The sequence below is a fragment of the Talpa occidentalis genome, unplaced genomic scaffold, assembly GCF_014898055.3.
Source record: "Talpa occidentalis isolate TD23 unplaced genomic scaffold, MPIMG_talOcc4v2.1 talOcc4.2, whole genome shotgun sequence".
In the NCBI taxonomy this organism is placed as follows: domain Eukaryota; kingdom Metazoa; phylum Chordata; class Mammalia; order Eulipotyphla; family Talpidae; genus Talpa; species Talpa occidentalis.
The window spans coordinates 52,581,952-52,598,234 of record NW_023602073.1 but is presented as its reverse complement, the minus strand read 5'-3'; the positions used below and the strand labels follow the sequence as shown (position 1 = coordinate 52,598,234).

At 47.9% G+C, this 16,283-nt stretch overlaps 1 protein-coding gene across 1 annotated transcript in view; it reads right to left on the bottom strand.

Annotated features, from left to right (window-relative positions):
• LOC129146285 (butyrophilin-like protein 2) overlaps positions 1–16,283 on the bottom strand; it is a 104,474-nt gene that overhangs the window by 28,249 nt on the left and 59,942 nt on the right. The window contains exon 3 of the mRNA XM_054698139.1: positions 15,040–15,246. Within this exon, the coding sequence (XP_054554114.1) occupies positions 15,040–15,246 (207 nt within the window). The remainder of the gene's footprint in view (positions 1–15,039; positions 15,247–16,283) is intronic.

Below are 16,283 nucleotides of genomic sequence, written 5' to 3'. Positions count from 1 at the left end.
AAATACAAATTGTCTTAATGCGGATGGGTTAATCATTTACTTTCCTCTTGAATGGACATGCAGTTCAGCTAACAAATACGTGCAAACATTGTACAGATTATAATAGTAAAACACATATTAAAAGATATGATATAGCATCATTCTTCACAGAAATTCTAATGTATTTTGCCTCTGCTCTGACCCCAGATTCCTGGAACAATCCTGGCTGCAGTGAGGTGGCGACCCCTCTGTAGACCTCTGTAGAGCTTTGGGGAGGGGAGGCCTGGCTCATTTTGGATTTAGCTAGTCAGTTGGGGTGACCCTGAGATGTACCCCTCCTTTAGCTGATCCTTTGTCTCTAAGATGTAAATTGAAGAAATGATGGGGACCAGCAAGGAGATCAGGAAGACACCACACACGGTATAGTAGGAAACCTGCACACAGGTATTATCTATGGCCTGTCTACTCTGAGTTAATTTTCCAGCCCAAGGACAAGTACGGAGGCTCTGGTGAGCCAGTGCTATCTGAAGACCAGCCTCAGAACAGGGGAGATACAATGGAGTCCAGGTGTCCAGGAGGGCGATAAGGAGCTCCAGGGGCTGGATATCATGGGCTTCTGGCAGTGGTGAAGGCCCGTTCTCTGCTGAGCTGTGGGATCCCCAACCCTCCTTGTTCTTGGGGCTATTGTCTTGGTGCCCAGAGTTCTTGCTGGTCAGCTAGGCCTATAGTCAGGCAGGGGCCTCTCAGCAAGGACAAAAGTCCTGGTATGAGGAACACACTGGGAAACCAGTATCTGCTGAAAACAGCAGGCAGACTCTATGGCTAGATTAGCAAGAACAGCTAATACACCATACTTGTAAGGATTAGCAGAAAGTTACATAAGAATGTAAGAATAGAGAATAGCGATAACATGCTTTAACTAGGGGGAACAACGGAGCCTCCACTGATCATTCCACATTAGCTTACATATGACTGCTTCCCCCACCATGTACACTCCCTACATATTTGCCCCAACTTTGTACTGGATTCAAATAAATACGAGACTGCCTGTGGATCGGGATTGCATGTTACTTCCGGAAGTAATGTGCAGCCCCTCCAGGCTTCTCAGTGCTCCACAAGGACTTCAAGGAATCTCCTTCCCCTGTCTGCTACCAATACTGCAGGTCTGTGAGGCGACACTGAACTGTCTGTGTTCAACTCACTGTAAAAAGGTAGCTGGAAATGAAATATGAAGTTGGTTTCTTTAGGGTGTTGGCCCTCTGCCTTCCAGGTTGCTGACTGTCCAATTAAAAGCAGCTTAAAGATTCAATTCCAGTCTCTATTGGCATTCAGTAGTAACAGGTGACCCAACTCTGGTCTTTTAGTTATAGAAAGACTCCTGTCAGAGGGTTACAGTAAAACACTATTGAAAGCCTGCTATGATCAGAATCAAATGGCTCTTGGTGAGCAGTGGGCCAGAAAGTGTGGCGTTTGTCTTTAGGCAGCAGGGCCTGGAAGGAGTGAGTGAGCAAAAGACCTGAGAGACCCAGCTCCAAGACCCCAGCCCTGAGGGTCTCTGAAGCAGCAGGGCTCCTGGAGGGAAGCAGGGCCATCCTGCAGCTCCTGCCTGGGGGCACCAGAAAGGGGGGCTACTTGGTGGGGGAGGAGCCCAGGGGCCAATAGAAAGGGCCCCAGGCTTGTCTCCAGGGTCCTTGAGGCTCTGCTGCCCCCTTGTGGCCAGTGCAGGGTGGACACTGAGGGAGGAAAAGGAGGATGCAGACAAGGAAGATTGGAGATGGAGACAGGGGGACAGGAAACAGACTCAAAAGAGCAGAAGTTTCAGGATTCCAGATACATGAAGTGAAAGAACAGGCAAAACAGATCTGTGGTGGCAGAAGTCAGAAGAGTCCCTGGCAGCTGTGAGTGCAGGAAGGAACACCAGGGAGGGTCCTGGGTGTTGAGACTTTCTGAAGACTTAGCTCTGGTTGGGATCCTTCTTCCCTCCCTCCCTCCCTCCCTTCCTTCCCTTCCTTTCCCCTTCTCTTCCCTTTCTTTCATTTATTTTAAAATAAATCACTTTTGTATAGTTGTTAATTGTGGACAGTGTTTTCTCCCCCCAGGTGTTGTTCTCCCACCACCTCAGCCCCTGACCCTTGTCCTCAGTCCTGTGCTCTTCCCTCTCCTCCCTCTGGCCTCCTGGATGCTCAGATCTATGGTCTGCTGCACATTTTGTCTTTTCCTGGCCCTTTGTTTGGTTTCTCTATATTCCACATATAAGTCAAACCTTACACACAATGGAGTATTATTCAGTGATCAAAAAAGATAAAACTCATGGCATTTGTGGCAACGTGGATGAGGCTGGAAGGGATTACGCTCAGTGAAATAATCCAGAAGGAGACTGAGAACTATCAGATGGTTACACTTATATGTGTTCATATTTCAACAACAACAACAAAAACTGTTCTCACGGGGAGGCAGGGAGATATAACACCTCTGTCCAAGCCTCATTCATTGGTCTGTCCTACATGCTCCCCAGTCTCTACGCTGCTCTGAGCTCTGAGAGGGTGAGGGTCTCCCCTTTCATGTAACACAGCACACACACACGCACACACACACCTGCATCCACAAATCAAAAGATTTTCCCCCACCTACCAGTCCCTTCGTACCCCCAGGGAGCCCCTATTGGAAGGTTAGAAGAATCAATCCCCCACACACTTGTTATTGGGCATTTATTGACAACCAGAGCGTCAGACACACCAGGGGAGCAGGCTGAGAGAAGCAGAGGCCGTTCCTAGCGGAGGTGCTGAGAAGCAACCCCAGCTCCAGCCCTGACTTCCCAGGGGAACCCCACATTCCCTGGAACAAACTGCTCAGCTCCCACCCTGAGAGCCTCTTCCTGCTGAGGAGACTCTGACACAGGAGGGGACCTGGCTGGGGGAGGGGGGTGGGGCTCAAGGCTGAACCCCAGGGAGGGAGGGGAGCTCACAGCTGAAGCCTCCCCCAGTGTCTGCTGAGAAAGAGCTCAGTCCTGAGTGAGGAGAGTGTTCCCCATGGAGACCCTGTCCTTATCCACCTGTGAGGCAGAGGGAGAAGGGGAGATGGGGTGTAGGGGAAGCAGATTCCCCTGAGCTGCTCCCCTGCAGGCTTGTGAGGAGGGGCTGTTTGTGGGGAAGCAGTTGAGGGGGCATAGGCGGTGCTGAAGAGCAGGCGCCTCCACCCCTTTCTGAGACAGGAAGGAGGAGCCTGTCAGGGAGGGAGTCTGGGGGGACACCCCAACCCCTGCTTCCTCCACAGGGGCCTCCTGTTCTAGACCCAAAGAACAGTTTCATCAAGAGGGTCTGGGGTGATGAGTCTTTAGGGAGCGTCCCCCAGATCACACAGCAGCCATGACACGGGAAGAATGGAAAGAGGGAGGGACAGACAGTTGGACCAACACAAACAAGCACAAGGGGAAGATGAGGGGGCTCCATCCCCAGAGCCCCTGTGTCTCCAGACCCACAGCCCCCAGGTAGGTCACCCAGTGGGGACACAGAGCCCCTGCCCCTTCCCCCACTCCCTGGGGCTTTCCAGACCTGGAAGGATGGAGGGAATCCCGGAATTTAAAACACTCTTGAAATGTGGGTTCTATATAGGTTCACCCCAAGGACTTGCCCCACAGGGACACTCCCATCCACCTGTGCTACCACCACCCTGGAGACCACACAGGAATGGCCTCCACTGTCCTTTTATTTAGCAATCAAGAAGTTGAGAGGCCCACCAGAGACCAGCTCCTGTGGGGGAGAAGGAACCTCACTCTGCCCTGACCAGCCCCTGCAAGTCTATTTCCTACCAGTTAGTCCTACTCCTTTCCTCCTCCAGCTGCTCCTGAATCAGGTGTCACACAGGAGACCCAAACTGCCACCAGAACCTTCTCTTCACATCCACATGTCCAAGTGGTCCCCTGACCCCCTGACCATCCCCCTCCATGCCCTCCTCCTCTGAGGTAACCTCTCCCTTGATTAAAGTGCAGGAGGGCAGAGGAGAGGCCCCAACACTGAGACAGAGGGTTCCTCCCCAAGGGGCTCTGTATCCCTATCCCTCCCCCTAGAATCCTGGGCATTTTACTCCAGCTTCCCCATATAGGCTGAGGTCTCTCATGCCCTTGAGCAGGACTCAGCAGGAGAGCAAAGTCCTCCTCTTGGGAGTAAGCTTGACCTCTGGTTTGAGTGGGCTGGGCTGGTCAGAAGCAGGATTCCCATTTGTTCTCTGGGGCAACTGAGAGGATGATGTCAGGTAGGACGTGGATCATCTTCTTGATCAGCACAGGGTATGACAGATCCCTCCAGGTGCATGGGAAAGGCCATGTGACTGTCAGAGGGGGAAATGGAGGAAGAAGAGACCAAATAGGGAGGCCAGGAGATGGGCCCCGTGGGAGTGAGAGATGAGGCAGGAGCACCCCCAGGGCTGAGGGGGCCATGTCTGCTCTGCCTCAGATCACAGTACTGACATGGTCCCCACAGAGCTGTGACAGGATTGGGGTCTCTGTGAAAGGAATCAGAAGCCATAGAACATGCTCTGACTAAATAATGGATCGGGGGGTAAAAAAGACAAAATTCGCAGGCAACTATAAATTGGAGACATTCAGCAGAGAAGGGGGAGGGATTAAAACAGGAGAAGAAAGAGCACAAGGGACTATGGTGATGGTGCACAGGTGACTTAGTGGTGGGAATTTTATGGGGAAAATACCTCAGAGGATAAATCAAATATTGTACGAAAATGAACAACAATGTAATATATAAATATAAACAAATACATTTTAAAAAATAAAATAAATAAAAATTGCCTAGCATAAAAGGCTTTCTACAATCATTAAAATAAAGCCTTTTATAAAAATCTGTTTTAATAGGGGCTTCCCTGGTGGCACAAGGGGTTAAAACACAGCACTGTGAAGCTATCCTAGCCACCGCAGCACGAGTTCAATACCTGGCCAGGGAGCTGACCCACATGGTGCAGCAGACCTCTTCTGCCTCCCCCGCTGCTCCCCTCAGCAGTGTAATTCAGTAGATCTGCCTGTTCTGTTCCCTGCTCTGTCTCAGGTGAATCCTCTCACCACCCCACACCTCGGCCTATACCCCAGCTCTTGCATACATAAATAAATATATCTTAAAAAATCTTGTTCTAATAGTAAGAAATATTGTATAATTTTCAGGAAGTATTCATTAACATAACTCAGATAAATATATAAATAATTTATTCAATTTATTCATTGTAATGAACTGGTAAATTGTTACCTGCTACAAAGAAGAATTTGAAGAATTTGTTCTTTATTATCCAGCATGAATGGTACTTTCAAATAAATATGAAGAAAAAAATTAATTATAAAAGTAATATGCTGAGATAATGAAAAATACTGTTAATGTCTATGAGATAATAAACTATAATTTTGAATTATCTTTTCAAGAAAACTATAGCAAGTAACTTCACATTAAACATATCCTTAACTAATAATAAAAACCCAAGTCAAATCTTATACATTCCCTAGATAAATACATATATTTGTTTCTAGTAACATAATCTTTGTAATGCCACAAATGACACTGAAAAATCATGACACCCAACTTCTTACTTATTTGATGTTTTTTAATACTTTTCTTAACAATAGACAGAAAAATTCTGTGGATAATACTTGAGGAAGTAACAACCTCTGACAAAAAAAAAAGAAATGACAAACATTCCATGGTAAGATCCAGAAGAAAAGCAGCACAACCAGGAGACGCATGTCCTCGACTGTGACTGGAGTGTCCCCTCCATGGCTCATCCTGACACTGTGCAGGGGGCAAAGGGACACTCTCCTGGGGTCCATCCTGCTCCAGGTCACACAGGAGGGCACGTGGGGGATGTGGGCCAGGAAGTGATACATGGTGATGGGAGAGTCCACACCTGTGACTACTCAGCTCCACACACACAATTCACACATGTGAACACACACACAACACACCTGCATGTTTATAACTATCAAGAAAAAGCTTCCTCTATAAGTGAGGATGTGCTCACTTTCCCCAAAATTAGGAGTCGGCAGCCCCATCTTTGTAGCTAACACACTGTATTATATATTTCTTCAATTCATTACATTCCCTTTGACTATTTTGTTACCCCAAAACTATCTCACAAGCATAAGTTCCAACAACTTATATAAAAACATAGGATAGGAGTGGAAGGAAATGGATAATAAATACAAATTAACACACATGACAACACAACACAAGAGGAAATATACAATCTGTTATATGGCTTGTTTTCTAGTGGGTCGCACACACGACTGGCATCTGTCTCCTTCACCACGTCCCCTTCTCTGTCTTCTCCTACCACCAGAACCACTTCAGTGTTCCCTGGGTGGTGATCACACCTTCCTCCCTGCAGGTCTGGGGCTCAGGATCCTGCTCCCTCTGGCAGCTGTGGTTCCCATGACCCTTTGCCTCAGGACCTGGAAGGACCAAGTCAGCACAGGGACACCCGGAGCTCAGGTCACAGCTCCCCAAGTCACCCTGAGTCAGAGAAGTCTCCTCTTCATTCACATCTTAATTCAGAGAGTAGTTATCTGCTTTCAGTGGATGTTGACACAAAGGGGAACCCAAATGATTCTCCTGAATTCCCCACATTAACACAGCACAAGATATTTACAAATAACAGAAATTTTACAACATCTGGAAAAGGTGTATTTCTTCCCTTTCAAACTTAGAAACAGATGAAGCAAAATACTAAGTTCCTCTAAAAGTCCATCATTCACCACTTGGGTGAAAATGTTGGCTGCACCGCTGCTCTGCTCAGAGAGAAGACACATTAGCGTAGCCCTGGGGACCCTCCTTCCGCCTCTGGTTTCCTCCACACAAACCAAGTTGGACAAAGTTAACTCCAATGAATTTAGGAGAGTAATTCTGAACATAAACTCTTTCTTGTCCTACCAGCATAAAATCCCCATGAATATTTTCTTTACCAAATGAAAAATGATTTCCCATGGAAAAATTCATCCTACTCCGAATCAACTCAAAGTAAGTCTCAGACCAAGGCGTGACCTGCCTGTTCTCTCTGCCACGGCCCAGGAATCTGCACCCAGAGCAGGAGGACGAGACTCCAGCATCCAGAACTCACTCACAGGTTTATCCACAGGGAACCTGCAGCCCCAAGAAGAGCCCAGGGCAGGGCTGGGCAGGGAGGGGCCTCATGGGGACACAGTCTCAGGGGTGCAGGGGAGGAGCGGGGCTTCAAGCCCTGGGGGAGCGCCATCCACACCAGAGTCTGAGGGGATCCCCTCCCCTGGGGGACTCAAAAGCTCCCCCAGAGAAGGTGGATTGTTCATGGGCACAGAGGGCTTCTGGGGCCCAGTCTCCAGGAGACAGAGGGTCATGGACATGTCTCCAAAACAGCAGACAAAATACGGAAAGAAGGTCCCAAAGAAGGACTCATGAGGGAAGGAGAAGATGTGGGAGCCATCAGTCATGCCATAGAAGGAGACATCCCTGCCGTGAGCCAGCCTCAGCAGACTGGGTGACAGGAGTTCCTGAAGGATGGGACCGCTTTGGTACAATTGTGGAAATGAGGGGGAGGGGGAGTGAGGAGACACAGACACCTGATCAGAGTGCAGACATCATCCTGCTGAGGGTCTCAGCAGCCCTTTATTTATACATTTCAAGCAAACCAGGGGAGGGTACATAAGCATATGCATTAGGGAAGGAAGACAACAATCATCACATCTTTCTCAAGAGCAGCCAAGGGTCTATTTGCCCTCCTGCAGAGGTCGTGACATTTATTATTCTTTGTTTTAAAGAAGGCACAGTTGCTAAACAAAAGTGTTCTTAGAATAGTCATTTACCTTTGTTGAAGAAATAAATTCTAGCCTCTTACCCAGGCAAGGGAAGAACAAGCGGTACTTCAGGAATGGTGAGGTCAGGAGCAGCTTTATTACTCATGCATGAGGTCCCAGACCTGGGTAGCCCCTAGAGGTCTGAGCACAGGTCTAGAGACAAAGAGTTTCTTTTATACATAACCATTTTCAATGATAACATTGGTTAGTTAGCATACAAATTCTTTTTTAAAAAATATTTTATTTAATTTTTTAAAAGATTTATTTATTTATTTATACAAGCACTGGGTCCAGTCAGAAGCACAGGAGGGTGAGAGAATTCACCAGGACAGAGCGGGGAACAGAACAGGTAGACTGACAAAGTACACCGCTGAGGGGAGCAGCGGGCGCAGCAGGAGAGGTCTGTGCGCCACGTGGGACCTTCACAGGTGGCCAGGGATCGAACTGGAGCGGCCAGGGATCGAACTGGCGCTGCGGAGGATATGGGCAGCTTCGAAGCCCAGCGCTCAACTGCTGCTACACCAGGGAGACCTGTAGTTAGCATACAAATTCTTGACACAGGAAAAGGGGAAGGATGCAGATCTTTGAGAATGGTGCAGGAGAACAACCAGCCTAGCAGGCTGCCAGGCCTTATTTAGATATGCTTGTTAAGGAAGCAAATTTGTCTTGTACTTACATTTTAATGTCTATGGCTCTTTAACAGGGAGAGATTTCCTTTATTTAGCAGTTCCCTTTTCCTTAACATTTCCCTTTCATTAACAGTTCCCTTTACCTTAAACAGTCATTTCACTACTAGCAAAAAGCTTATGTGACTGAGACTAACATTTCTATGTTTGCCATAGTGAAGAATCAACTAAGGGCTAGGGGAAACAAAGGACAGGAAGTTACCTGGGGGAAGGAAGATGCATTGACTTTTCCCTAGCCCTAAGCTCTCAATTAAGGGAGGAATTTTCCTAATCTAACAAGAGTTTTCTGCCTATTACTCCTCTACTTATCTAGTCAGCCTAGTTACTGTATCTAACTTTAAGATCAAGAGAAAATTTCTTTTTCTGTAAGATTGCTGATTGTTGTTTTAAGGAACTACAAACATTTCATCAGAGGCAGGGCTGGAGATGGTTATAGCTCTTGGTTCCCAGAATGGTTAATACGTGACATATCAGTAGTTGGAACATTGCCTATTTACAAGTGCATTATTTATGCCACCATGGTTATTAGCTCAACCCATCGCAAAATTGCTGTTGACTGATTCTTGAATGCATACTCTAACACCTACCACACCAATTGTCACCTCCAGGGGAATCAGCCCTAAACAAACAGGAAGAATTTAGCTGGAGCCAGCTATGGCGCCTCCTGGATTATCAGGAATTTTCTTACACTTGGAGCATGGCTGTGTCTGCCACCCAGCTGCCATCTTTAACTTTAAAGTAAGAGAATTTCCTTCTCCATTTAGCCCTTGCCTCAAAAGCCCACATCTCCATATTAAAGACTTGGCCAAGGGATGTTTAGCCTTTGTTCCCAGAAGTTTTTTTCACTTGTTAATGTAAAGCCCAATGTTGAATTGCTGCCTTTTGACAGAGAATTACTAATTTTATAAAAAATGTAATATTTGTATCATGCAGTGACATTTGCCATCAAACTGGTTATTCAGTAATTGATCAAACAGCATTTGCAGTTTTGCTTTTAAATGCGTATTTTAACAATGGTAGAAACTAGCCATAAACAAATTAGGAGAATTTAGCAGGAGTCAGCTAATGAGATTCCTGACATTTCAGGAATCTGCCCCATGCCCGGGCCTTTGTCAGACAACATGAGTAGCAAGTCACCCAGATGTCCCCATGAGCATAGTCCAGGAAAACTCCCACCCTGTGGGGAAACTGCTTAAGGGGTAGCAAAGTATGAGGGCTAGTGAAGGCTTTAAAGACTTTTCCAAACAGCCCCACAACCCAGAAACCATCCATGGGGTTTGGAGCCTTGTATCTCTTTTCCTCATCTTCCCTCCAGACCCTGAGCACCCACTCACTGCTGTCCCCAGCAACAGCGCTCTGATGTGATGCCCTCAATACCCAAGGCCAAAAATCCACTTTTCATGCCATCATGGTTGTGTAACGGTGGTCCCCAGGAAAAGGGGAGGTTCCAGGTTCCCTGCCCCTCCCAAATGGAGGGTGGAGCTGAGCAGAGAGAAGAAGCTGCAGAGGAGACTGAGGAAGGAAGGAAGCAGGATGGAGCCAGAAGGAGACCTGGAGGAGGCACATGAGGCCAAGAGATATATGAAGAAACTGAGCTTGCCTTTTGGTCATGGACTGAGTGACACAGATGTGGGTGAGACCCGTGGGGAGGTGACAATGGCGGCTTTTATCTTGATTTTGATTTTGCTCTTTTCCTTCCGGGCTTGTCTGGTGGTTTCTGACCCTTTTCTGTGGGTCCCCACTGGAAGATGCTTTAGACTTGTGGCAGGCTTTGGGGCCTTGCTCTGGGCCAATCCCATTTGTTTTTTTTTTTTTTTTTTTTTTTGGATGGAGTTTTACCCACAAGGGGATGGGTAGCTTTGGTTGTTTGATTTAGAAATTAGATTCTTTGCCTTTCCTGTATTGTTTCCCAATTTTATTAAAGTTCCTTCCCATTAAAGTCTCATGTTTTGTGTTGATGCGGCAGATGGCAGAACCCATTTAGAATAGACAGGTTTGTGGGTTTGTGCTGCCCCTCTTCCTACCCTATAACAGTTGCAGGTCAGACTCTTCTTGTCAGGAGAGAGCACAATATTGGGATGGAAATGATACCGGAATTGTCAGGCCTAGTCTCTCAGCCAGGAACGGATCCCAGGCTGCAGGGGCAGCGCTGAGCCCCAGCCACTAGACCCCCATGGGTTGGTGTCTCACAAAGCTGCAGCAGGAACTTCGCAGACACTCAGGCAAGCAAGCAAGAAGAGGCAGGTTTGTTTAGAGAAAGAAAAAGTTTATTGAGGAGAAAAAGAACAGAAATAAAGTGGGACTCCCAGGCCAGGAAACCAGGCCTGGGAGAGGCAAGGAAGCCAAAGTGGAGTTGTGTCTCAGGGAATATATACCTTTTTTCCCTCATTATTCTAAAACTCCACCAGTCTCTTTGTGATTGGTTAGTTCTCGGCTCTCTCACTTAATTTGCTACTAAGTGGGGATCTTCACATTCCTTATCTAACAGCTTTCTCTTTCCCCATTTGTTGCATCTTTATCTTTATGGCCCAATCCTCTGGATGGGCATCCCTGCATTAAAGTTAAACAGCTGCCCTTCTAAGTTGCCCATAAATTAAACCACTCTCCATTTCTCCAATCTCTGCCTCCCTTTACCACCTGAAGGAAACCAGGACCAGCATTAACAATGTTGTCCTTGGTCCTGAGATGTTTGTTTTTCCTAGTGGAATTGGTTACATTCCCTTGGTTGTCCTTATCTCCGAAGCCTCCCTAAATTCTTCAGAGGTCCCCTCCTGCACTGTCCCTAAAACGGCCTAATTCCTAGCTTGCCCTGTGTCTCAGAAAGAACTTGGATCCAGAGTGACAGACCCTGCAAAGAAAGGGTGTTGCAGAAATAAATTCTAGCCTTTTACTCAGGCAGGGGAAGAACAAGCGGTACTTTAGGAATGGTGAGGTCAGGAAAGCTTTATTACTCATGCATGAGGTCCCAGACCTGGGTAGTCCCGTATGGTCTGAGCACTGGTCTAGAGACAAAGAGTTTCTTTTATATACAACCAGTTTACATTGATAAAGTTGGTTAGTTACCATACAAATTCTTGACACAGGAAAAGGGGAAGGACACAGATCTTCCAGGATGGCCTGGGAGATCAATCAGCCTAACAGACTTCCAGACCTTGTTTAGATTTGCTTATTAAGGAAGCAAACTTTTATTTACTTTACATTTCCAGGTCTATGACTCTTTAACAGGGAAATATTTCTTTTTCTCAGCAGTTCCTTTTCAAGGGGACCATTATTTAAGGACTACCCTGCCACCCATAACAAGAGCACAACAACATCACACACATCTCTGCCTCCTTCCCATCCCTGCTATTCCTCCATACATACTTTTGTCCCCCTATTTTTCCCCCAACACTTAATCTGGGAAACAATTAAAATGACTCAAGTTTTTTTTCCATTTCCAGTCCTCATGCTGCACTTAGGACATCATTTCCCCCCTAACAATACCTTAACACTTAAAAAAAAAAAAATGATCCTAAGCATTTCAGAGAATTCTCCTAATATTGAAGGTGATGGTTTTGGAACATTTATATATTACATTTTTTAGTCTGTCACACACACACACACACACATACACACACACACACACACACAAACCCAGGATTTTACAAATAATTTCAGACATTTCACAGGCCCACACCCAGTGTTACAGAGCAGCCCTGATATAAAACAGGTTGCCTGTCTGTGGGTCCCCACCAGCGCGCTTAAAAGGGACTTATTAATACTCCACTGCAGGCACACACAAAAGGTTAATAAAAGGTTTATTTACAAGGGAAAAGGAAATAAGAAAAATGTACAACTCAGGGAGAAAATAGGGAAATAAAGTCTTTAATGCGTCCTACCTGATCCACCGACCTGGAAACCCACAGGCACTCTGAGAGCTGGCCAAGTGCTGCGAGCTGACAGAGAGCCAAAAAGGGGAAGCCCCCCAAAGCCCACATGTCTGGTTTTATACCAAACCTGGCTGCTTAACCCCACCCTCAGGTTCCAACAACCTTCCCTTTGGTGGTGATGGGATTTGTCTCTCCCAATGTCTTTTGGCTTTGGTCTGCTGTCAGGGTGGAGTCCACAAAGCCTGTATGGAATTAGCTTTAGGACATCCTTTTCCCCCTAACACCAGGAGTCATAAACATCCCAGAAGCTCTGACCTAGACTCAGAACACCTGTTCTAAACAATGGATTTCTCAGCATCCAAAAAGGCAGAGAGGGAAAATCCTGTTTGACATGAACTAGAGCACGAGGAGACAGAGTACCAAAGAAAACAGGAAAAATCAAAACTAGATCCAAAACAGGATGGGATCATGGACCCAGGAGGATCCATAAACAAGGGTCTCTTAGCAATACCTGACTCCTACACATACAAGCAGGATTCCTGGAACCTTCTATAGATCAGCAATTTCTGACCCACACAGTTGTCCCTGACGCAGCCTCTCCTCACACTGACTGCCCCATCTCCATCCTTACCCACAGGAAGGACTAGGTGACAAGGGATTAGAGGGTGTCCTGACCCCACATGACTTGCAGGGAGGACAGGGCAGGTGGAGGCAGGGGGGCCTGCAGTTCTCACAAGGGAGCCTGCAGTTCTCAGATGGAGGCTCCAGAGTGAAAGGAGACCAGGGATCCCAGGTCCTTCCTGGTGGGGTCCCTGATAGAGAAGGAGCAGAGGGGAGACAGGCAATAGGTCCCAGGACCCTCAGGATCACTCACCTGCACACAGCTGGGCCTTCCTTCTGGCTAAAAGGGAACACACAGGTGAGACCTCAGCACAATCACCTGCTTATGTGATCCAGGGGCCTTGGGGTCCCCCTGTTCTGCAGGTGAGACTCTTGTGGGGGGGTGGAGGGGAGAGGTTGAGAGGTCATGACCTCCTGCCCTGTGCAGACAGCAGGAGGTGATGGGAAACCCCTGGTTCAGATCAGGCACCTGCAGGACAGACTGACCTGCCTGCTGCTGCTGTGGGGCTTTGGGCAAGTCACTGAGTGGTTCTGGGCCCCAAAGCCTTCAAAAAATCATTCAATTGCTACTAGGTGTTGTATACAGTCAAAACTATATACAGGAAGAAATTTTTCAATGTGTATATAACTCCATAAGGATAACATTCAGTTTTCTCTGGAAAACTAACAATAAGATAAAATAAATACACAACATGTACATCAGACCAGCTCCACAGTAGAAGAGGCCCACATTTCTCTGATGCAATATTTCTAGAGATAAACTCTCTGGAAGATGGAAATTCTCCCCACCCCCTCCCATGCAGGATCACCCTGGCTCTCCAAACACTACTGATCAGCATCTTCAGGAGCAGAGAGAACAGACTCTCCTTGGGTGGGTTTTGGGGAGAGAGGGCAGGAGGAGGTCACTCCTGAACTTCAAGAGCCCAGTTATTTATAGGATCTCAGAGCAGCTGACTGTTGCTTCCAGGTGCTGACCAAGAACAAGATGCACTGAAGGCTAGAAAGCCAGCACCATGGTGGGAAGGTCAGGGTTGAATAGGGACAGGATGCAGGAGACTCCAGAGGTCACCACCCCCAGGATCCCCACAATGGGGGAAACAGCACCCAGATCTGGGAGAGCTAGGGAGAAGTGTTCTACCTCTCACCAACTTCTACGCACATGTGTGTACTCATACAGGCAAGAGGAGGGACCCCAGGGAACAGGGGACAGGGACCCAGGACCCCTGGAACATCACTCGCCAGCCAGGTAAGCTGCCTTCCTCTGGTCTGAAAGGAAACACAGGAAACAGGTGAGCTAAGAAATAGAATGTCTCCTATGAAGGGAACACAGAGAGTTCAGGAGGGAGAACAGAGCTTACCTAAAGTTGTCTGGAGTTCATCTGAAAGAGAATGAAAAAAATACGCATAAACTCCATCCTTAAAAAGAAACTGTGTGCCTAGAGAACCAACAAAAAGACCCTCTCTGTGTCCTACAAGTTCCACCATCAGACCCATCTAAGCATCCAAGCTCCACTGCCCTCTCTGGGTCTCCTCGGCTTCCTGCACTGACCTACCTGCAGACTGGCCCTGGGCTCTGGGTCTGTGGTCAGTTTGTCCCTCTCAGCACCCACTGCCATACTCACCAACCTGGACCAGTATTCATCCTTATCTGTGTCCTTCAGGGCCTCCTCCTTGGTCTCTCTGTCCTCCTCCTTAGCCCGGCACAGACTCCTCTGTTCCTGCAGCTCCCCCACCTGTGTCGAATGTTCTCTCTGGGTGCAGCAGGCAGCCCCCAGGAGCAGGAGCAGCAGCAAGGGCAGGCTCACCAGGAAAGCTGGCTTCCAGGGAGAGGCCCTGGGGAAGAAGTGTTCTGCAGACAGACACCCGCACAGAGACCCCATTAGGACACAGCCCAGGACAGCCCAGCCCAGCACCCCTGGGTGTGCCGGCCCCTCCCTCTGACCCTTCAGCGGGTGGGGAGTGGGGAGCAGTGCTAACCTGGGATGACAATGGCCATGGCCTTCTCCTGGCTCAGGACAGGGTTGAGGATGGAGCAGGTCACGCTCCCCGCAGAGCTATCTCTCACCACCAGAGTTCACCACCAGAGTGGCCTCCACACTGAACAGCCCCTCAGTGTCCTGGGCCTGGACCTTGGAGAACTCCAGGAACTGCTCCCCACGGGGGTGTCTCCACTGCACCTGGGGCTCTGGGAACCAGCCCGAGGCTGTGCACACCATGAGAACTCTGTCCTCCTCTGGTCCTGTGATGTGCACTTGGGGGGCAGAGCCCACACCTGCAGAGGGAAGATGAGAGATGGGTGGGGCAGGGTCTACCTGTGCACACTTCTAGAGAGGTTGTCAAGGTACATCATGGGGGTTCTGGGGAGACCACCCTGGGGGAATGAGTTTGCCCTGACATAGAGACCAGAAGGAAGGAGAAGAGAGGCTGGAAGGGCCTGGGCTCCTCTCCCAGCCCTGCAGGTAGAGAGATGATGCCCATAGGAGAGAAGAAGGAAGTTCATGACTCTGTCTCTAAACATATAAATCCTAAGGATAAATAAACCAAGGATAAAACTCCAGATCAGTCTAGGAGGAAAAGCACGTGCTACCAAATTTTCAAGGGCTTAATTTATACTGAGGCGTACATTTTGTCAACATAAAATCTTGACTGGACTTCTCCAATTAAAAATATTTGAAATTAGAAGATTTATGGAATAGATGTTTTTTGCGTGTTTTAATCACCCCAAACTACTGTATCAAACTGGTCTTCCGGTCCTCTGTGGTTCAGGGAGAGGGAATCTCCCCACCAAGGGTGACTGTTCCCTGAGCTCTAACCCCACAGATCACCACCTCTTGTAAGGACTGTTCCTATCATTCATTCTCGCTCTGTTGGTCTCTCTGTGTCTGTCTGTCTCTGTGTGTCTGTGTGTCTGTCTCTCTCTCTTTCTCTTTGTGTCTCTCTCTCTCTCATATCCTCTTCTCCTTCCCCTCCTCTACCCTCACCTCTCAAAGCTTACAAGTATTTATACATGATTGCTAATCCCTACCTTTCTACCTATTATTTTTTTATAATTTTGTAAACATTCTCAAATCTTTGTGGAATGTCTTTCCTTTCCCTGTTACCAGAGTGCACTTTAAAGTCCATAAACTGGGCCTCCCCGGTGGCACAGCGGTTGAGCGCTGGGTTGCGAAGCTGCCCGCAGCCTCTGCAGCGCTGGTTCAATCCCCGGTTGCTCCCCGGCCACGGGAGGAGGGTCCCACTTGGCGCACAGACCTCTCCTGCCGCCCGCTGCTCCCCTCAGCAGTGTACTTCGGTCCTTCTGCCTGCCCT